The 23,190-nt window shown below is 42.6% G+C and overlaps 1 protein-coding gene across 1 annotated transcript in view; it reads right to left on the bottom strand.

Moving 5' to 3' along the window:
- The window catches only part of cdc42bpb (CDC42 binding protein kinase beta (DMPK-like)), a 294,374-nt gene that overhangs the window by 23,248 nt on the left and 247,936 nt on the right, over positions 1-23,190 (bottom strand). Inside the window, 7 exon segments of the mRNA XM_084314992.1 lie at positions 514-871; positions 4,574-4,815; positions 11,840-11,902; positions 12,553-12,769; positions 14,534-14,615; positions 19,248-19,387; positions 22,836-22,972. Coding sequence (XP_084171118.1) covers positions 514-871; positions 4,574-4,815; positions 11,840-11,902; positions 12,553-12,769; positions 14,534-14,615; positions 19,248-19,387; positions 22,836-22,972 — 1,239 coding nt within the window.

The following is a 23,190-nucleotide window of genomic DNA, read 5'->3' as shown; positions in this document are numbered from 1 at the left end:
AGAAGGTGCTGAACGAGCTCAGTGGCTAATTTCTCACGTCTGGTCATTTTTAGCATGGTGTTATTCACCGTCAAAGATGAAAAAAGTAAAGAAAACTAAAGAAAATTGATATTCTCCTTTGGTTCATCACAATGTACTCGAGCCTAGTAACAGACACAATATTTCGGACATGCAAATGGACCTCGTAGAAGTGGATCAATCGTCCATTTACTTAGGTACTATGTATTTTTAGGCGGATTTTCAGAAAATAATGGCTAGGGCTTAACCCTTTCACTGCCGCAACGACAATACACAGCAGGTTAACCCTTTCACTGCCACACAACAGCAGGTTAACCCTTTCACTACCACACCGTAGAAGGTTAACCCTTTACTATCACACTAGATAGTAAAGGGTTCACCTTCTGTATTGTGGCAGTGAAAGGGTTAAGAGGTTAGGTAAAAGAAAAAAGAAAAGATAAACAAAGTAGGAAAACAAGGCGACGACGACGACGACAACAACGACGGGGTACGTACTGCATGCCAGCGGCGTGGCGGGCCACATCAGCTCCTGGGCGCGCGAGCGCCGCCCCTGGTTGTCCACGTAGACGCCCAGCTGGCTGAAGCAGAGCAGCAGCTCGGAGGCGCCCACCTCCAGGGCGTGCACGGCGTCCAGCGGCTGCTGGGCGAGGAAGGCCAGGGTGGGGTCCCCGGGGCTGACCAGGCTGACGGGCGACGACTCCCCCTGCAGGGCGAGCAGCGCGAAGCCGGAGGGGTAGCCCACGCACAGCCGCTCGCGCACCATGCCCAGCCACTGGGCCACGCCGGGAGCCTGCACCTCCCACAGCTTCCGGTGCTGCGGCTTGTTGGCCCGCGTGATCTCGTAGCACTGCACCTGGGGGCGGCGGAGAATAATAGGGCTTTCAGTCACTTTAACAAAAAAAATAAATCTAATTCGAAATTCGTTGCAGAATTGTAAACAAGTTCGAATAAAAAAAAAAAAAAAGAAAAGTCTAAGCTATTTTCAAAGTTTTGGCATTTTTTTTTTAAACCAGCATGGTATGTTTGGTATCATTATTTTCAGCACAGTCTCACCTATATGACCTGACCGTTTATTATTATTATTATTATTATTATTATTATTATTATTATTATTATTATTATTATTATTATTATTATATATTTTTTTCTTCGAATTTCTCCCTTCAAGTTCGAATCTCATGTTTTTATGTAAATTCGAAATTAAATTTGAAATTCGAAAATAACGTGACAGCCCTAATGGAGAATAACATCTATCACAGCTTCCGGTGCGGGGGCTTGTTGGCCCGCGTGATCTCGTAGCGCTGCACCTGGGCGGAGAATAATAATAACATCTATTTGTGTGACCGGGCCCAACGGTAAGAGACTCATGTCTGGAAGTCAGATCGCGAGACATTTTTTTTCTTTTCCCTCCATATTACCACTAGGGATGGGTATCGTTAGGATTTTATCGATACTACTACTCTTATCGATACTGCTTAACGGTTCGGTACTTTATCGATACTATTATCGGTTCTTTTTGATTATTTTGCACACCCCAGGCGCTCCGATGTGAAAAAAGCGCCCCCTATCGTCTCCCAGATGGTAATTCACCCTTTTGGATTGGACTCAATGAAAACGAATGAGAAAAAGAAAAAACGGACTCCACATTTTACTTCTCACTCATGCAACCGGCGTCGATCAGCTTCACTCTGGAGCCTCAGAGCAGCGGGGATTATGTGTTTTTACAGTATATGCGGTGGATCAATAAAAGGATAGATTTTTTCAAATGGCGATCAGGAATTGGAATAATCCATTTGGATACCATCTGATCTCAGGTAAGGAATCTATGTTACCAGTCTTAGGATAATCAGACCCGTTTTCACGGAGATATAAGCTTTTCCCATATGTGTCCCCCAGGCTGTTTGACTGTGCGAGCGGTCAGGAACTAGGAGAATCGATTTTCAGCTCGCGGCACGAGCGTGCATGCGTACACATATACTATCGATAATCTAGCGTTTATTTGAAAACGATTCATAAATAGGCCGAAAAATGACAACGTTCTAGAATATTCCAGTAAAGGGCGATTATCATGGAATGTCTTCTTTTTTCCGTGAAAACAAGTGCTTTTCAAAATGCTAGAAAACGGAAATGAACCGATAAAAAAACAATCTGCTTCGACAATGTTGACTGGAAAATGAGTCTTTGATAAGCGACGGGCAGATTAGACACAGCCATAATTTAAAACATAGATTAGGCGATATTAACGTTAACATTGAAGTGGTGCTGGGCATTCAAGGGGGTAAAAAGGAATTAAGCTTGGGCTCTGAAAGTGTTAAGAACATATTTTATTTATTATTCAGAGTTAATTATATTGTTTCCATGTTTAAAAAAGAAAATTATGTTTTATATTCAAATGAAATTGTATTGCCTTTCTACTATTACCCTGCCTGTACCTCCCCATCCCCTACCTCATGCTGTATATGACACACATTTCCCCAAGGGGATCAATAAAGGAATATCTTATCTTAAAATATATAAGTTATGCATTAGCACTGCACGGCTACATTTTCCTAGAACGTCAATTTCCTGGAGATTATCAAGCAAACCATTCTTATTTAATTCCTTTTTATATTTAGAGGCAGCCTAATTTCCATAGCCTAATTGATCTAAAAGATGCACATGCTACTGTTTCTGTTCAAGTTTTCAAGTTTCTTTAATAGTTGTCATACAGAAGTACAGAATACTTTTATACAAAATGCTTCTTACTGTTACGCTCCAGAGACTGTGCAAGACAAGATAAGTATGAAATAAAATAACATAGTATAGCATGTAAATTAGAAGTAAAAAAAATGAGGTCACAGTGTTCAATATAGACATATGTACAATGTTCGATGCAGAGTAGACGTAACTGAGTTACCATATAATATACAATACTGTGTAGTGTACTAATATACAATACTATATAGTGCAAGGCAGAAATAGGTTGAGGTGCAATTTAGGTACAATTTACAGTAGGTGTACGAGTTGTAGTGCAAATCCTTTATCAATAAATATAAAGTGTGTTTGTGTGATCTAAAGTGTGGAGAGTGGGTGCTGCAGTGTGTTGTTTGTTTAAGTGAGTGTGTGCGTGTGGGTGTGTGTGCTGTGAGCATTTGATGGTTGTTGCATAGTGTTTATTGTTCGTTTAGCAGCCTGATGGCCTGGGGATAGAAGCTTCTTCTGAGTCTTTCTGTGCTCGCCTTAAGACTCCGGTATCGCTTGCCTGACCGCAGCAGTTCAAAGAGGCAGTTGTTCGGGTGGCTCGAGTCCTTAATAATTCTCTTAGCCTTCCCCTTGCACCGCTTGTTGTAAATGTTCTGGAGGGTGGGAAGCCCCCCTCCAATTGTGCGTTCGGCTGAACGTGTCACTCTTTGTAGTCTGCTACGGTCTTGTGCAGTGCTATTCCCAAACCAGGAGGTGATGTTGCCAGTCAGGATGCTCTCTATTGTACATGAGTAGAAGTTCCTAAGGATCTTCTGACTGACTTGGAACATCCTTAGGCGCCTGAGGAAGTAGAGGCGTTGTCGTGCCTTCTTCACAACACTGTCAATGTGTGTGGTCCATGTCAAGTCCTCGGATATGTGGGCTCCGAGGTACTTGAAACTGTTCACTCTCTCAACCGGTGCCCCTTCGATGCTGAGGGGGCTGTAGTCCTTGACCCCCAACCTCCTAAAGTCCACAATCATCTCCTTTGTTTTGCTGACGTTCAGGGAGAGGCAGTTCTCCTGACACCACTGTGACAGGTTCTCTACCTCTTCCAGGTAGGCCCTTTCGTCATTGGCAGAGATCAGGCCCACCACTACTGTGTCATCAGCAAATTTGATGATGGTGTTGTTGTTCCGCTGTGCTACGCAGTCATGTGTGTACAGGGAGTAGAGGAGGGGGCTCAGAACACAGCCCTGGGGGGCCCCTATGTTGAGCGTGATGGATGAGGAGGTGCAGTTGCCTGCTCTTACCACCTGGGGTCTGCCCGTCAGGAAGTCCAAGACCCACTGGCAGAGGTCATAGTTCAAGCCCAGGTCCCTGAGCTTGGCTATGAGTTTGGAGGGGACTATGGTATTGAATGCTGAGCTGTAGTCGATGAACAGCATTCTCACATAGTTCCCCTGCCTCTTGTCCAGGTGTGATGTTGCTGTGTACATTTATTAAAACCGGTTGATAGGCGAATGCAATGCTGTTATCATTATAGGCTACGATGGTGAATGGTGTCATTTTGTCAGCTGAGCCGATCAACGCTCTGAAGGATTATCTGAACTTCAGATTCTGAAGTGCGTATTTACAGTATGTGCAATACCCTTGATTTCAATGATCCATTCTATTAAAAAGAAGAACTGAATTTAACTGAAACTGAACATTTTAACTAAATTCAGTTAAAATGTTCCGTTTCAGTTTAAATTCAGTTAAAATGTTCCGTTTCAGTTTAAATTCAAACTGAAACAGAAAATAATATATTTCGAATATTCGAATACTCGGTCTTAAGAACCAGCGATTTTTCGAATAGCAACTTCTGCTAGAAAGTCCCATCCCTAGAATCTACCTGGCGCTTGACGGCGGCCAGCAGGCACGCGGGGCCCCCCGGGCGCAGGAGCCCCGTGGTGAGGGCTTGGCAGCCCTTGGTTTCGGTCAGCTTGATGTCGAAGGCCGGCTCAGCGCCCTCTAGCACCCCCCAGGGGTGCAGGTGGACGTGGCGGTTGCGGCCACACAGGAGAGCCACCATCTTCTCTTTGGGAATCAACTCGATCTGGTGCACCCGCTTGCAGTCCGCCGCCCGCACGATGACTGAGGAGAGAGAGGAGGCGGCTTGAGTTGGGAGGGGAAACCAACGAGATTCGAGCTTGAATAATTTTTTTTTTTTTTAATTATTTTTCTTTTTTTATCAAATCTTTATTTTTTTCCCTTTTTTCAAAACAAACTAAACACAATACAATAATAACCAAACATACCGTGGTAAAAAAGAAAGTAGCCAAAACGTTGAACAGTGTGCAGATTATTATTCTCTCTATTCTATTCTCTACTCTTAATCTATTTTAACTATTTTTTATAACTCATTATAATGAACTCTTATTGTATTAACTCGTACACCTTACTGTAAATTGTACCTAAATTGTACCTCATCCCATTTCTGCTTTGCACTATATAGTACTGTACATTAGTACACTGCATAGTATTGTATATTATATGGTAACTCAGAACATTGTACATATGTCTATACCGAACACTGTGACCTCATTTTCTTCTTCTAAACTACATGCTATACTATGTTATTTGATACTATCTTGTCTAGCACAGTCTCTGGAGCGTAACAGTAAGAAGCATTTTGTATGAAAGTATTCTGTACTTCTGTATGACAACTATTAAAGAAACTTGAACTTGAAACTATTTTTATAACTCATTATAATCAACTCTTATTGTATTATTATAACTAGTACTATAACTCATTGTAATGAACTTTTATTCTATTATTATTATTATTATTATTATTATTATTATTATAACTCATTATAATCATCTCTTATTGTATTATTATAACTAGTACTATAACTCATTGTAATGAACTTTTATTCTATTATTATAACTCATAATTAACTATTATTCTATTATTATAACTAGGGCTGTCAGTTTATCGCGTTAATTAGATTAATTAATTACACAGCAAATTATCGCATTATTAAAATTAACTCAAAATGTATTAAAAAAATATATATATATATATTTTTTTTTTATCTCATTCATTCAATAAGAACGTAGAATACACATTTACAGACTTTTTTTTAATATGGTCCATTTGCATGTTCTTGGTATCTGATTCTAGGGACATCTATGGATCTCAGGGAATGTATTCCCAGTGTCAGAAATACTGTGTCTGTTACTAGGCTTGAGTAAATTATAATGAACCAAATGAGAATATCAATACATTTTTTTTTATCTTTGACTGTGAATAACACCATGCTCAAATTGACCAGACCTGAAAAATCTAAGCAAATTAATAGATGGAAGATGATTAAACAGAAGGTTTTGTAGTACAGTACTGAATTATGCCATCCGGACACATGCAATTTGAAATATGATTATAGAATATAGAATATCAGGCATAAAATGGTTATGCGATTAAAATGCGATTAATTAGATTAATTAATTACAAATCCTGTAATTAATTAGATAAATATTTTTAATCGGCTGACGGCACTAATTATAACTCATTCTATTATAACTATTTGTATAACTCATAACTAACTCTTATTCTATTATTATAACCAGTGCTATAACTCATAATGAACTCTTATTCTATTATTATAACTGTATACCATAACTCATTATAATTACACTTTCTGGGTATTTTAGGAAGCCAAAAACTTGATGCCAACGCCGCAAAACAAAAATGGATCCCCTTTACAACCAGCGAGCAGTAATGTCAAGTACTGAAGAGAGAAGTGACGGTGTCTTACCATCTCTGGTGACCTCCGCCACAAACAGACCCTCTATAATCTGACTGTGTTTTACCATATCTGGTGACCTCCGCCACAAACAGACCCTCTATAATCTGACTGTGTTTTACCATCTCTGGTGACCTCCCGCCACAAACAGACCCTCTATTAGAGCCATATGAAATCCGTTTTATTTTTTTCCAAATTCCATTTTATTTTTTCCCAAATTCCGTTTTTTCCGTTTTAATATTTCAGTATTCTGTATTTTGCTTTGTACGCTCATTTTACCATCAGAAATAGTGTCTAATAAGTGGGAATGAATAAATGTCCACAATTTAATAAGATATAACAGTCCATTTAACACTTTGACTGCCGGAAAACGCTTAAAAGCGTCATTCCCGGCCATGCTCAAGTTGCCGGAGGACGCTTTACAGCGTCCTTATATCAATATTTCAAAAATCTGCGATCGGATTCATATTTCCCCTCCGCTGGCCTGAGATCCACCAGGAGGACCCACTGAGCTCTCTGGCGGTTCAGGAGCGCCATCTGGTGGCCGATCGGCGCAATCGCTTAACAGGAAGTGCTATGGAGGTTGTGCTGATCGGCCGTATTACTTCCGGGCACTCGCTATAGGTTCCGGGACTCGATCTCGACACACTACATAGCGATCGATTGCCAATAACTCGATAAACAACATGATTTGGACGTATATACCATTATACAAGCTGGAAATGGACCGGGTAAATCTACATCCCATAATGATAAAATTTCTACTCTACGATGATCGCCCAACGGCGCGCGGAGACTGGGGTGAGTTTTAGCGTGTAAAATTACCGTCTTCGATACTAACTGCTATGATCAACATTTGACCCACATTAGATGATTGGTATAACGCTGCCCACGGAATTATAAACGCCCCCTAGCCCATCCGGTCAACATCAGATGATGTGTAGTAACTTCTAGAAGTACGTCTAGTTGAAATTTTTTATATCGCGCTGATTGCCATAAAACTGTATTGCATCATCAATATAATGCATTTGGGGCTATAGATCACGTTCTGGAGAAAGCTGCAGAAAGAGATGAAAACATACTTATACATTAGACCATACTTTACTATGAATATGTGAATGAAAAAGTTTAACGTTGCTACACAATGAACAATACATATAGGACTTTGAATGGGCCCTAATAATGGCAATGTAGCAATAGAATTTAAAAAGTTATAGCCATGCAAAGAAGGGGTACTTCTCCATAGACAAATAGAGCCGGCAACCTATGGTATATCATGAATTTAACCCATGGCAACCAAAGTGTTAATAGGGCTGTCTTAAATACTTCGAAGCTTCGAAGCTTCGTTCGATGGGCATGGGATTCGAATATGAAAATAAAATTTGATTATTAAAAAATATAAATGATATATATATATTTTTTTGCAAAATCAACTCTGCCTCTCTTTGTTAACTACAACAAGCTATGCTGTTTGTTATTTAAGATGAGGTCGGACTCGGCACTGACAGATGTGTGTTCATTGTGCTGCTTTTATAAAGCCTCAAATGATGGCTTACAATATTTCATGAAAGCAAAGTGTTTTGTTTGTCTAAGATTTAAAAAGGTTTAAACTTTACAGCACTGACAAAGTTGAACAAAGTGCTGTACAAGTCCCACAACATAAAAAAAAAAAAAAAAAATGATATATATATATATATTTTTTTAATTTACAGTTGATTCCATTTTTATTGCTCAATTCCACGATTCCGTCCGCGATTCCGTGATCGCGGATTTCATATGCCTCTACCCTCTATAAACTGACTGTGTTTTACCATCTCTGGTGACCTCCCGCCACAAACAGACCCTCTATAAACTGACTGTTTTACCATCTCTGGTGACCTCCTCCACAAACAGACCCTCTATAAACTGACTGTGTTTTACCATCTCTGGTGACCTCCTCCACAAACAGACCCTCTATAAACTGACTGTGTTTTACCATCTCTGGTGACCTCCCGCCACAAACATACCCTCTATAAACTGACTGTGTTTTACCATCTCTGGTGACCTCCTCCACAAACAGACCCTCTATAAACTGACTGTGTTTTACCATCTCTGGTGACCTCCCGCCACAAACATACCCTCTATAAACTGACTGTGTTTTACCATCTCTGGTGACCTCCTCCACAAACAGACCCTCTATAATCTGACTGTGTTTTACCATCTCTGGTGACCTCTGCCACAAACAGACCCTCTATAATCTGACTGTGTTTTACCATCTCTGGTGACCTCCTCCACAAACAGACCCTCTATAATCTGACTGTGTTTTACCATCTCTGGTGACCTCTGCCACAAACAGACCCTCTATAATCTGACTGTGTTTTACCATCTCTGGTGACCTCCTCCACAAACAGACCCTCTATAAACTGACTGTGTTTTACCATCTCTGGTGACCTCTTCCACAAACAGACCCTCTATAAGCTGACTGTGTTTTACCATCTCTGGTGACCTCTGCCACAAACAGACCCTCTATAAACTGACTGTGTTTTACCATCTCTGGTGACCTCCCGCCACAAACAGACCCTCTAACAGGGAGGGGCAACTGGCGGCCTACGGGCCGCATGCGGCCCTCACCGACGCACCATGCGGCCCGAAACCAATATAAAAAAGAATTATAAAATAAAAAAAATTATAATATTTTTCTTTTTTTTGCAGTCGACTATGGCTCCTTTTGATCGATTAGTCGACTATTCAACTAATAGGGGTCAGCCCTAGTGTGGACATATTCAACGCTGTTGAAAGTGCCGTGCAGCAATATGGGGGGTTTGATAAACTGTCCGCTGTTGTTACCGATGGAGCACCCGCAATGAAAGGAAAACACACAGGATTCGGCGGGCTTCTAAGGCAGAGTGGCGTTGAGTGTCCAATGCTGCACTGGATTATACATCAGGTAAATTCGCTAACATAATTTCCATCTATTGTGGGTCACTAATAATCAGGGGTGCAGTGGTCATGCCACGCGGTACCACGCCGTCCCAGCACTTTTCTGAGCAGAAGTACGCGCGCGGATGTGCACGCGCGTGCACGCAAAAATTAAACGTTATTTCATCTGATGCAGATCGCATGAACAAACATTGAAGTTGACATTCCTTCTATTGTGCGCCAACAGGAGAGACCACAAGTGTCTCATTAAAGACAGAACCATTATTGACCCACTGTGGGGGGAGGGTGATAAAGGGTCAATGGGAGACATGTAGAATTGCACAAAAAGGAATTCATTATTCTGATGAGTATTGCACTTGGCTACTTGTTTACTTTTGTAGTGTTCAGATAACACTGAAATGCATGTTATGGATATGAAGCACTCAGGAATGTTTTGTTTAGTAGCAGGATACAAGTTTATACATTTAACAAAATCATTTATTATTGCACTTTTGATTTAATGTTGTAGTGAAATGCAGCAGGAATGCTGCTTTGTGTTTGTTGAGCAGTGGGCTTTAAGTTCATAAATTTATTTTAATAGAAGCCTTAATTATAATTTGTCATTTTTGTATATATTTGGGTTACACAGCAATACTTTCAAATTCAGCTGTATTTATAAATTCATAAAGTTGAAATTAAGCATTACTAAATGCGTTTGAAATGGAATAAAAACAAAGTTACAACAAATTATAATAGTTTATATGCCTTATTTATCACATCTGTGACTATTATGGGCTATTTGAGAGATGGGGTACTACTGGCGGGACTGCCGATAAAGATTGAGTGTGGAAATTTAGTGGCTCTCACAATATACAAAGTTGCCCAATGCCCAACCCTGCTCTATAAACTGACTGTGTTTTGTGTATGTGTTGTGTATGTCATAAATGTCTATATGAATTGAAAATGGGGGACCCTGATGGAAACAAGACAAACGTCTTTCTCAGGTATGCATCCCCTTAACAATTGTGTGTATTGAGCCGTACTGTATTGTACCCATTCTGCAATCTGTTAAATAAAGTTCATTCATTCATTCAATTTACCATCTCTGGTGACCTCCTCCACAAACAGACCTCTATAATCCCACAGACATTGCAAAATGAAATTCAAGGACTTTCAAGTACTTTTCCAAGCACTATTTTTCATTTAAAAGGGCATTTAAAAAGGATACAATTCACTTTTAAATGCTGTTTTTAATAGAAAAATAATCGGATCCAATATTTATGGCTTAAAACCAACTTCTGACAATTAGTTACACTTTAAAGGGGAACTATTTTACTATTTCTTTCACTATTTGGGCACTTTTACACAATTCCTGTGAGTCTATGGAACACCTCTGTAATATATATATATTTTTTATTCATTGTTTTGTATTTCTAATCAAGTCCTCAAAAACAGAATTTTTCTACCTCAAGATCGCAAGCTGTTTTGAGCCTGGGCTCCTAAACCACTGTGTGGCCTGCGCCGTCTGCTGAACATTAACATGCAGCGGTGACTATATGACATCACATATAGGCACATTTTCAAACGACTCAGTTCAGTGAGGGTGAATATTGTGAGAGGAGAATTGGAAGAATGCGCCAATATGAGAATTTTGAGACATAGATCATATTAATATAAGTTCACATAGCTAGGAAACAATGCTAAACACTCAAAAAGGCCATTTATAAGATAGTTCCCCTTTAAGTAAAAAAAAGAAAAAAACGTCTCGATTCAGAACAATTTTATCATGGATGAACAAAACGTTCAATGTGAATGGTTGATTTGAATTTCAAGGACTTTTTAAGCACCTTGTTAAAAAATTGGCTGTTTTCTTTTTTTTTTTTTTGTCTTTTTCCCCCTCCATTTTCCTCCGATTTTCTCCCATCCCAATGTTAGTCGTATGCCAATTCCCAGTCCCTTCCTGGTCGCTGCGCACTTACCCCCCACAGTCAGATCATCTGGGAGAGTGGAGGCTACCACGTGCTTCCTCCGACACACGTCCAGCCAATCACCGCTTCTTTTCACCTGGCAGCGCGGATTCTCATCGAGAGGGCGTAGCGTGTGGGAGGACCACACTATCCCCCTCGAGTCCTATCCGCGCTTAGCAGGCGCCCCGACCGAACTGTAGGAGTCGCTGTTTACAACGACCCGGACCCACCCCGCCAGCTTCTCCCACCCTCTAATACAGCCAATTGTATTAGTGCAGACGGCCAGCCAAGCTGGTGACAACCCCGGAGCTGTGAGCTGGATTCGAACAGGCGAATCCAGCTCACAGCTCCGGGGCTGGTGACGAACGCAATCTCCGCTCGGCCACCTAACCGCCTTAAAAATTGGCTGTTTTCAAGGAATTCCAGGCCTTGAGTTTTTTTTTGGTAAAAAATCAAGCACTTTAAGCACTTCAAGGACCTTGTGCGAACCCTGCTAGTGCTTACCATCTCTGGTGACCTCCACCACAAACAGACCCTCTTCTGTGCCCAGCGCGATCCGTTCTCGATCTGAGGGGTTGAGGGGGGAGAAGTAGAGGAAGAGAGAGAGGGAGCAGGGAAAGAAAGAGTTTAAAAAGCCCATCACTACGTCGGCTGATCAGAAAAGTCCATCTGATGATGACAAAAAATATATACAGTATATATTTGATCCAATTTCCTATGTATTAGGGCTGGAAGGTATACCGAATATGAAAGTATACCGTCAAATTGCGATTGAGGATTATGAATTTAATACTTTTGAATACCCCTTACAAATACCCTGTTATGGTTATTACTACCGACTAGGGATGCTCGATTTTGGCTTTTTTACCGATATCCGATATACCGATATTGTCCAACTCTTAATTTCCGATACCGATATAACCGATACGATACATGCAGGGGCCCCCCCCCCCAAAACGGAATAATTTCAGGTAATTAACATTACATATCTCTTGTCGTGGAATTAACACATTAACATTATGCATACTTTTGACAATAAATAAATTAAGAATTAGTTCTTACTTGCTTGCCTGGGTAAATAAAGGTTAAATAAATGTAAAAAAAAAATAATAATAATAATATTTTTTTTCTTTTTTGAAAACCAGATACCGATAATTTCCGACATTACATTCTAATGCCAATATGGGCCGATAATATGGGACATCCCTACTACCGACCGATGATGGCTGCGGACAGCGTGGTCTTGATGGCGGGCAGCGAGGAGTCGTAGGCCTCGTGGAGCGAGTGGACCACCCGGTTCCTCAGCCGGTTCTTGGCCAGGATGCTCTGCAGACCCTCCAGGATCCCGACCCACTTCCGCTTCTCCGCCTCACTCTCGGCCAGCACCAGCAGGGAGACGGAGCGCGGCGGGGAGCTCAGCAGGGAGGACGTCACCTGGGCAGGAGACGGAGGGGCGGCAGGGTGAGGGTAGGAACAGGAGCTTTGGCACCGAAGTGCATCAAGTTCAACACTGAATATGTTTGAATATACGTTTTCTTGTTTGAATAGTGCGGTTTTCTTGTTTTAATACGTTTTCTTGTTTGAATAGTGCAGTTTTCTTGTTTGAATAGTGCAGTTTTCTTGTTTGAATAGTGCAGTTTTCTTGTTTGAATAGTGCAGTTTTCTTGTTTGAATATACGTTTTCTTGTTTGAATATACGTTTTCTTGTTTGAATATAAGTTTTCTTGTTTGAATATAAGTTTTCTTGTTTGAATAGTGCAGTTTTCTTGTAAGTTTTCTTGTTTTGATACGTTCTCTTGTTTGAATAGTGCAGTTTTCTTGATTGAATATGTTTTCTTGTTTGAATACGTTTTCTTGTTTGAATATACGTTTTCTTGTTTGAATAAAAGTTTTCTTGTTTGAATATACGTACGTTTTCTTGTTTGAATATACGTTTTCTTGTTTGAATAACAGAATGGTGCACTTTTCTTGTTTGAATATACGTTTTCTTGTTTGAATAGTGCCGTTTTCTTGTTTGAATAGTGCCGTTTTCTTGTTTGAATAGTGCAGTTTTTCTTGTTTGAATATACGTTTTCTTGTTTGAATATAAGTTTTCTTGTTTGAATAAAAGTTTTCTTGTTTGAATATAAGTTTTCTTGTTTGAATAAAAGTTTTCTTGTTTGAATAAAAGTTTTCTTGTTTGAATAAAAGTTTTCTTGTTTGAATATAAGTTCTTGTTTGAATACGTTTTCTTGTTTGAATATAAGTTTTCTTGTTTGAATATAAGTTTTCTTGTTTGAATATGTTTTCTTGTTTGAATAGTGCAGTTTTCTTGTAAGTATTCTTGTTTGAATAATTATAAGTTTTCTTGTTTTAATACGTTTTCTTGTTTGAATAGTGCAGTTTTCTTGATTGAATATGTTTTCTTGTTTGAATACGTTTTCTTGTTTGAATAGTGCAGTTGAATAAACGTTTTCTTGTTTGAATAAAAGTTTTCTTGTTTGAATATACGTTTTCTTGTTTGAATATTGCAGTTTTCTTGATTGAATAGTGCAGTTTTCTTGATTGAATAGTGCAGTTTTTCTTGTTTGAATAGTGCAGTTTTCTTGTTTGAATATACGTTTTCTTGTAAGTATTCTTGTTTGAATATACGTTTTCTTGTTTGAATATACGTTTTCTTGTTTGAATACGTTTTCTTGTTTGAATATACGTTTTCTTGTTGGAATATAAATGTACTTGTTTGAATATACGTTTTCTTGTTTGAATAACAGAATAGTGCACTTTTCTTGTTTGAATAGTGCAGTTTTCTTGTTGGAATATACGTTTTCTTGTAAGTATTCTTGTTTGAATATACGTTTACTTGTTTGAATATATGTTTTCTTGTTTGAATACGTTTTCTTGTTTGAATATACGTTTTCTTGTTGGAATATAAATGTACTTGTTTGAATATACGTTTTCTTGTTTGAATAACAGAATAGTGCACTTTTCTTGTTTGAATAAAAGTTTTTTGGTTTGAATTGTGCGCCTTGTTGGAATATACGTTTTCTTGTTTGAATAGTTCAGTTTTCTTGATTGAATAGTGCAGTTAAAGATATTGTATAAGGGGTTTACCCTGAATATACAGTTGTGACAATAATATATAAGGATATTGTATAAGGGGTTTACCCTGAATATACAGTTGTGACAATAATATATAAGGATATTGTATAAGGGGTTTACCCTGAAGATACAGGGGACGTCTTTGCGCGTGGCATGGATGACATCTGATGCCAGGACAGAGCTGACGGAAAACTCCTCATCTCTGCAACAAACGCACACACACAATTATGATTAACCAATACGAAAGTGGAAAGGCTCTTATAAAGACTGTGTATACCTATAGATCATGTACTGAAAATACTCCAGTGTATATTCTGTATTACTGTATATATTATATATATACAGTAATATATATATGTATATATTCTGTACAGTAGGGACGTTACTGCATTAGTACAATACCATCAACATTTCCTATGTTTTTAATATTGAAAAGTAAAAATGTTACTACTAATTTTATATTATTCTGGATGTGTTGTTTATTGTCTTCTTTGTGTGAGGAAGCACCAAGCAGAACGCATTGTAGGCGTACATGTACTTGGTGAATTAAAAGTGATTCTGAAATCCTCTGAAATTCTGAAATCCTCTGAAATTCTGAAATGTATCTGTAAAACTGCTAATTGAAATTGTTTACTCGTTACCTAAGGTGTAATTAGAATGATTCTAGTTATAATGCTGAGACTAACGTTGTGGAAGGATGTATACAATACATTCCAGTTATAATGCTGAGACTAACGCTGAGCGCTTTTATCCAAAGCAACCATGCAAGGTGCCAACCTGCTCATCGGGAGCAATTAGGGGTTAAGTGTCTTGCTCAAGGACACATCGACACGCTGCAGGAATATATAAGCGGGAATCGAACCGGGAACCTCCGGATTGCCAGACGAGTCGACTGCTCTACCTCCTGAGCCACTGTCGCCCCAGTAGTTATAATGCTGAGACTAACGTTGTGTAACCTACAGTACTATATCCTACAGTACTATAACCTACAGTATAACCTACAGTACTATAACCTACAGTACTATAACCTACAGTATAACCTACAGTACTATAGCCTACAGTATAACCTACAGTATAAGCTACAGTACTATAACCTACAGTATAACCTACAGTACTATAACCTACAGTACTATAACCTACAGTATAACCTACAGTATAAGCTGTACTATAACCTACAGTATAACCTACAGTACTATAGCCTACAGTACTATAACCTACAGTATAACCTACAGTATAACCTACAGTACTATAACCTACAGTACTATAACCTACAGTAGGGACAAAGAGGAGGAGTTTTCCTGGAGTTCACCGCAGAGGGATCCACCGATCCACCCAGTGCTAAGTACACCATAATCCCATATTCCCGTCCCACTCTGCTATTTCCCTACTATCTCGCTTCCTCCCTAGCCCCTTCAACCTCCTCCTACCACTCTTGACACCACAATGTGCCTCATACCTATATCCACAATCTGCTCCTCAAGAACAGAATCAACCCATCCACGCCAGTTTGCTAGCAACCCGGCTAATCTCTCCTACCCTCCTACAGCCACTAATACACCTGTCACAGTACAGGGAGGCTTATGGAATTGTCAATCAGCAGTCAAGAAAGCTGACTTCATTACTGCCTACGCCCATAGTCTAAATCTGCAGCTCCTGGCTCTAACTGAGACCTGGATAACCCCCAATAACTCGTCAACACCTGCAGCATTATCTACAAACTATAACTTCACTCACACACCTCGACCCTCCAGACGGGGTGGAGGCACTGGCCTCATGACATCTCCTTCATGGGCTACAAACCTAACGCAACTCCCAGAACTGTCACTCTCCTCCCTCGAATATCATGCAGTATCTGTCTCTAATCCTTTCAATCTCACCATTGTTACACTCTATCGCCCTCCAGGTCCCCTCGATCACTTCACAGATGAGCTGGACATGCTTCTAAGCTCCTTACCGGAAGATGGTACCCCGCTCCTTCTATTGGGCGACTTCAACCTGCCTGACTCATCTCAGTCGGTCCCAGTGGTCTCCCTCCTACAACAATTTGACCTGACTCCCACTGCCATGCCTCCCACCCACAAAGCAGGCAACTCCTTGGATCTCATATTTTCCCGTAACTCCAGCATCATTAACACCACGGTAACTCCCCTACATGTATCTGACCATTCCTTCATATCCTTCTCACTAACTCTCATGCTTAACCGAAAAGTCTTCACCCCAACTCAAACCGTCTCACTCAGACGCAACCTGCCCTCCCTATCCCCCTCCACCCTCTCCTCTGACATAATATCCGCTCTACCTTTGAGTGACACCTTCTCTGCTCTCCCCACAGAGATGGCAACCTCCACCCTCCTCTCAGCCCTTGCAACCTCCTTCGACAAGCTCTGTCCCCTCGTTGAGAAACCTGCCCGCCGTTCCCCACCCAGTCCATGGCTGACGGATGCAGTGAGAGAACAAAGACAGGTCCTGAGAGCGGCTGAGAGGAAGTATAGAAAGTCACGCCTCACTGCTGACATCGACACATATCACAACCTCTTGTTAACATTCTCCAAAACCATTACTAATGCCAAAGCTTCTTTCTTTCACCATAGGATCGAGGCCTCTGCCAAGAATCTTCGCAAACTGCATGCTACCATGTCCTCCCTCCTCACTCCCCCCCCCCACCTCCTCCTCCCTCATCTTTTTCTGCCGAAGACTTTGCGATCTTCTTTGAGGAAAAAGTGGAGAACATCCGCAGCTCCTTCTCCCAACCCCCACCCATTCCAAACGCTGAATCGAGAACCTCATCCTTCACTCTGTCATCTTTCTCTCCTATTACAGAAGCCGAGACCCTGACACTGGTAACGTCGAACCGTCCGACTACATGCCAGCTGGACCAGCTACCCTCCCCACTCCTCCAGACCATAGCACCGGACATCCTCCCATTCCTAACTGCAACCATCAACTCCTCACTCAACTCGGGGGTGGTCCCCACCTCCCTAAAACAAGCCAGAGTCACGCCCCTCATAAAAAAACCAACCCTGAACCCCACCGTCATAGCCAACTATCGCCCTGTCTCTCTTCTCTCCTTCCTTTCTAAAACACTTGAACGTGCTGTATCCAACCAACTTACTGCTTATCTCTTACAGAATGACCTCCTAGACCCCAATCAGTCTGGCTTCCGGACTGGCCACTCCACAGAAACGGCCCTCATTGCGGTCACAGAGGCACTTCACTTAGCAAAAGCGAAAGGCCTCTCCTCTGTCCTGATTCTCCTAGATCTATCTGCAGCCTTCGACACAGTCAGCCATCAGATCCTCCTCGCAGCCCTCGCAGGAATGGGAGTGGCTGGATCTGCGCTGACATGGCTGACATCATACCTCAATGACCGCTCCTACCAAGTGTCATGGAGAGGGACTCTGTCGGCCACCCGCCCCCTCCGGACGGGTGTCCCCCAGGGCTCGGTCCTAGGACCCCTTCTCTTCTCCCTCTACACTAAATCACTGGGTAACATTATCACATCTCATGGCTTCTCATATCATTGTTATGCCGATGATACTCAACTCTTCCTCTCCTTCCCTCCCTCAGATATCCACGTCTCTGAGCGGATCTCGGCCTGTCTGTCCGACATCTCCGCCTGGATGACGACCAACCACCTCAAACTGAACCTAAGCAAAACAGAATTGCTCCACCTGCCGGCCAAATCCTCCCCCCTGACCGACCTCTCCATCACAGTCGAGAATGCAGCTGTGACCGCGTCGCCGACCGCCAAGAACCTTGGTGTTGTCCTCGACGACCAGTTGAACTTCTCTGCTCACATCGCAGCGACAACCAGAACCTGCAGATTCCTCCTGAGCAACGTCAGAAGGATACGCCCCTTCCTGACAAAAGAAGCCACCCAACTCCTCGTCCAATCAACAGTCATCTCCCGCCTCGACTACTGCAACGCACTGCTAGCTGGCCTCCCGGCCACTGCCACCAAGCCTCTTCAACTCATTCAAAATGCAGCGGCCCGCCTGATCTCAAACCTACCGAAGTCAGCCCATGTCACCCCACTTCTTAGGGACCTGCACTGGCTCCCCATTGCTGCACGTATCCGCTTCAAGGCCCTCGACCTAGCATACCGTGCGGCAAAGGGAACCGCTCCCGCCTACCTCCGGTCAATGGTCTCTAACTACACACCCTCAAGACCCCTACGCTCTGCGTCTTCTGGCCGCCTCAGATCTACTCCTATCCAAGCTCCCGGAGGGTCATCAAAGAGAAGCCGCCTATTCTCAGTCCTTGCCCCACAATGGTGGAATGAACTACCCATCCCAGTTAGGACAGCCGAATCCCGTCCAATCTTTCGCCGTCGACTAAAGACTCACTTCTTCAACCATTATCTGAAATGATAAAAAAAAAAAAAAAAAAAAAAAAAAAATCGAACCCTGACTAACCTTAATGTCATGCACTTGTCCTAATAAACTAACCTACACTGTAACACGCAACACTTTGATGAACATTGTTACTCAGCTGATAGTTATACCCTTCTTGCTGTCTTGTCGCACAGAACTTGTAAGTCGCTTTGGATAAAAGCGTCAGCTAAATGACTAAATGTAAATGTACAGTACTATAACCTACAGTATAACCTACAGTATAAGCTACAGTACTATAACCTACAGTATAACCTACAGTACTATAGCCTACAGTACTATAACCTACAGTATAACCTACAGTACTATAACCTACAGTATAACCCACAGTGCCTGAGGTCCAGCACCTGACCTACGACCTCCTTCAGCTACAGCACAGCCCACAGTACCTGAGGTCCAGCACCTGACCTACGACCTCCTCCAGTAGCTACAGCACACAGTACCTGAGGTCCAGCACCTGACTGGCCACCACACCAGGTTGGGTGGATTTTCCCTCTGGAACCTCGTAGAGCAGCAGCTTACAGTCACACACCACAGCATAGGCTCTCTGCCAGCCCTTCTTAACCCCCGTGGGCTTGGGGATCTGAGGGGGGGAGGGGGAGAGAGAGAGAGAGAGAGAGAGAGAGAGAGAGAGAGAGAGAGAGAGAAGAGAGAGAGAGAAGAGAGAAGAGAGAAGAGAGAGAGAGAGAGAGAGAGAGAGAGAGAGAGAGAGAGAGAGAGAGAGAGAGAGAGAGAGAGAGAGAGAGAGAGAGAGAGAGAGAGAGAGAGAGAGAGAGAGAGAGAGAGAGAGAGAGAGAGGAGAGAGAGAGAGAGAGAAGAGAGGAGAGAGAGAGAGAGAGAGAGAGACAGAGAGACAGAGAGACAGAGAGAGAGAGAGACAGAGACAGAGAGAGAGAAAGGGAGACAGAGAGAGACAGAGAGAGAGAGAGACAGAGAGAGAGAGAGAGAGACAGACAGAGACAGAGAGACAGAGGGAGACACAGCAGATTACTAGATGTTTACAGCAGACGAGGTGTATCATAGTCAGTGTGTGTTAACATGAACATTGATATTCCAGTCAATGTATTAGTTAGGATCAGGTGTTTATATGATATATAATATATCTTCATATCACAAATATTAACTCACAAATGAGAAAGTATTACCACCGTCTAGTGTGGCAGTGAAAGGGTTAACCTTCTGTAGTGTGGTTGTGAAAGGGTTAACCATTTGTCATGTGGCAGTGAAAGGGTTAACCTTCTGTATTGTCGCAGTGAAAGGGTTAACCATTTTGGTAGTGTGGTAGTGAAAGGGTTAAAGATCTCCCCCAGATGCATTTTAAACACTTAAAATGGTCTGGAACAATTTGCAATGTAGTTTCTTCCCCCTCGAATGCATATATTTTATTTTAGTGCTAACGTAATAGAGTCACATAGGTCTGAACTTGAGTTGTAAAAAACTTGTTACTAAAGTTTTTCTGTAGTAGTTAGTAGTCCAGAGGTAGTATTTCCCCAGAAGGTGGTATGGCTTACAAATCCAGACGGAGCCATAGCCTGAAGCCTTATGTAGTACATATCCAAATTTCATAAAGATCTATTCAGAAATGAGTGATTAGGAGTGATTTTGGTAAACAGTGTACAAAGAAAAACTCAGTTTTCTCAGACTTCAATTCATTCTGCTGTTTTGCTCTTCCTGTGTTTTTTTTTTTTTTTATGTAGATCCCCATGTGGGGTATCATTGGAAAGCCACACTCATTGGCTACAACAATCCACAATCATTTGCGAGATCGGATCTAGATTGACGGAACTACTGCAGCCTGAGTCGGGAGTGGTATTTTGCGCAATACCGTGTACTTTGCACAAGCCTCAAATACCGGCATGTAACTCGAGAACCGCTGAACGGATTTTGTCGCTATCGACAGGCAACAAATTAGCCTTCAATTCGATATATATATTGTATTACAAAATATGCACACCCGAGCCACTAGGGGTCGCCAAAGTGCCGGTTGCAAAAAGTCCGAAAAACATCCCATATAAGGGACGTTGCAGCTTAACTTATATAAACAGTACTGTGTATTTAATTCTATATCTTGTATGTCATAAATGTCTAGATGTAACAGTACTGTCCATCTGTATGTCATAAATGTCATTGTAGCAGCCTGAAGTATTGCTTATTATTCAGAGCTGCTGACTTGCCTTTTTGTCTCCCCTTTCTGCACCAAGACATTTTAATTAGTTTCATTGAGATTCGCACGAACAATGACACAAGCGCCTCCTTCTCTTTCGTTGGAATATGGATTATAATCACTGGATTCTATTCCCCATCCTTCCCTTGTGTGACTGGCAGGCGGGACCAGCAGGGGGCAGTAGCAGGCAGAGAGAGATGCGAGGAGATATATGGAAGTGAGAGCCGGAAGGAGAGCCTCTTCTGCTTGGGTTGTTATTGTGAACAGACGCATCTAAAACGGGAGGTGCCGTGGGAGCCCCGTGAAGGAACCATCAGAGAGCCCCGCCGGAGCGACGGTGGGTTAGCATAGGAGTACCCGTGGTATAATGCGAGTAAGGGTGACTGAGTCACGGGACTGACACTCATAGTACTCGAGTTATAGTAGTTACAGTGAGCGGTATAAGTAGCGTGCGGCTAATAACTTATCTGAGTTCACAGCAGTCGGGTTATAGCAGTTAATGTGCCGGTATAGAGTGCGAGCCAGATACGTGTGGGGACCTACAAACAGTCTGCTCCGGCCGTCAGCAGTTGTCTTCACCGGCGTTCTACATCAACTCTGCGCCGGCTGGGAGCAGCCAGCCTGGGAGTCGTCCCGTCCAGCAGAGGTCGCCAGCACCCAGCACGCGCTCTCAACCCACCACTGCCCCTGCCCCAACCCCGCTTGCCAGCACCTGCGACGAGAGCGTTCGACGCCATCTTGCCACCCGGACGGTGGTGGAGCGGCGCGGCCGCCATTTTGGTAGAGTAACATTAGGGCTTCGGTGCCCAGGATCTATTGCACGTTATACAGTGTGGTGCGGCCTGCGGGCGAAGTCAGCGTTGCTAACTACAGACCCCAAACATTACATGCTGGCATTAGCATAGGGCTTTTGTTTTGGTAATTGTGGGCTCACATTTTTGTTTTCTTTCCTTTCCTTTGAGCGTGATAACATGTGTGTTTCATAATATTTTCCCATCCCATTAACCCTTTCCCTGTGGGGAAGTTACAGACCTGGAGCAGTATATGTAAACCCTTAGGGAAGGTATTGATACTGTGTCTAGCCCAGACGTGGGCAGTACTTAGTCTGGGTACGCGAGAGCACTTGGTGCCTAGGCGTGATTACATAATTACCAGACTGTAATTATTGTGTGATGATAACCATGGTGCAATAATCACCACACGGAAAGGGAGCACGGTGTGTGTGTCTTTTATTGAGCCCAATCTTAACTCTTTTGATGCGGGTAACATATATATTATTAACCCCTTCTTATTTAACCTTCCCTTTCCTACTGTAAGGTTTCTGGTGTTACTGAGGGAGGGTACTGCTTGCGGGGGGAACCAAGTTATTTATTTACCCTTCGGTCATTAGGTGTGGGGGGGTGCTAAGGGGACAATTGGGGAGAGTGAGGGCGTGTTGGGGAGTACTGCTGACTGCCCAAGAGAGAGGGAGGAAGACCAGAGTACCGGACTAGGTTTGTAAATCCTGGGCCTCATACACCCCCACTGCCAGCCTCCAGTTGACGCTCCTGACCCCAAAGACGGAGGTGCAGCTAGCCAGAGTTCTACTGTGTCTCGCTACCTAGTGACCGTGCACCACAGTTCCCACGAAGCAGGGATAATCCACCCTGCTACATCATGATGAATTGAAAATGGGGGACCCTGATGTAAACAAGACGAAAGTCTTTCTCTGGTCTGCATCCCCTTAACAATTGTGTGTATTGAGCCGTACTGTATTGTACCCATTCTGCAATCTGTTAAATACAATTTTCAATCAATCAATCAATCAGGTACCAGAAGGTCTGAGGTGTACACACACAGCAGAGGACCACCAGAGGGTCTCACTCACCCTGACGTAGCCCTTGTAGGCGGTGCCGATTCCCCGCTGGACGTCGATGCCCAGCGGCCGCTTGGCCTGCTCCGGGGGGATGGGGCAGACCAGGGGGGCGTGGTCCTTACAGGAAACATGGCAGATGAACGAGCACACTGGGGGGAGGGAGAGAGAGAGGGAGATAGGGAGAGATACAGAGAGAGAGAGAGAGATAGGGAGAGATACAGAGAGAGAGATACAGAGAGAGAGAGAGAGGGAGAGAGAGGGAGATAGGGAAAGATAGGGAAAGATACAGAGAGAGAGAGAGAGAGAGAGAGAGAGAGAGAGAGAGAGAGAGAGAGAGAGAGAGAGAGAGAGAGAGAGAGAGATACAG

This window comes from Notolepis coatsorum (genome assembly GCF_963971535.1).
Source record: "Notolepis coatsorum genome assembly, chromosome: 5".
NCBI lineage: Eukaryota > Metazoa > Chordata > Actinopteri > Aulopiformes > Paralepididae > Notolepis > Notolepis coatsorum.
Note: the sequence above shows the minus strand (reverse complement) of the source record. Positions and strands in the feature narration are given on the sequence as shown.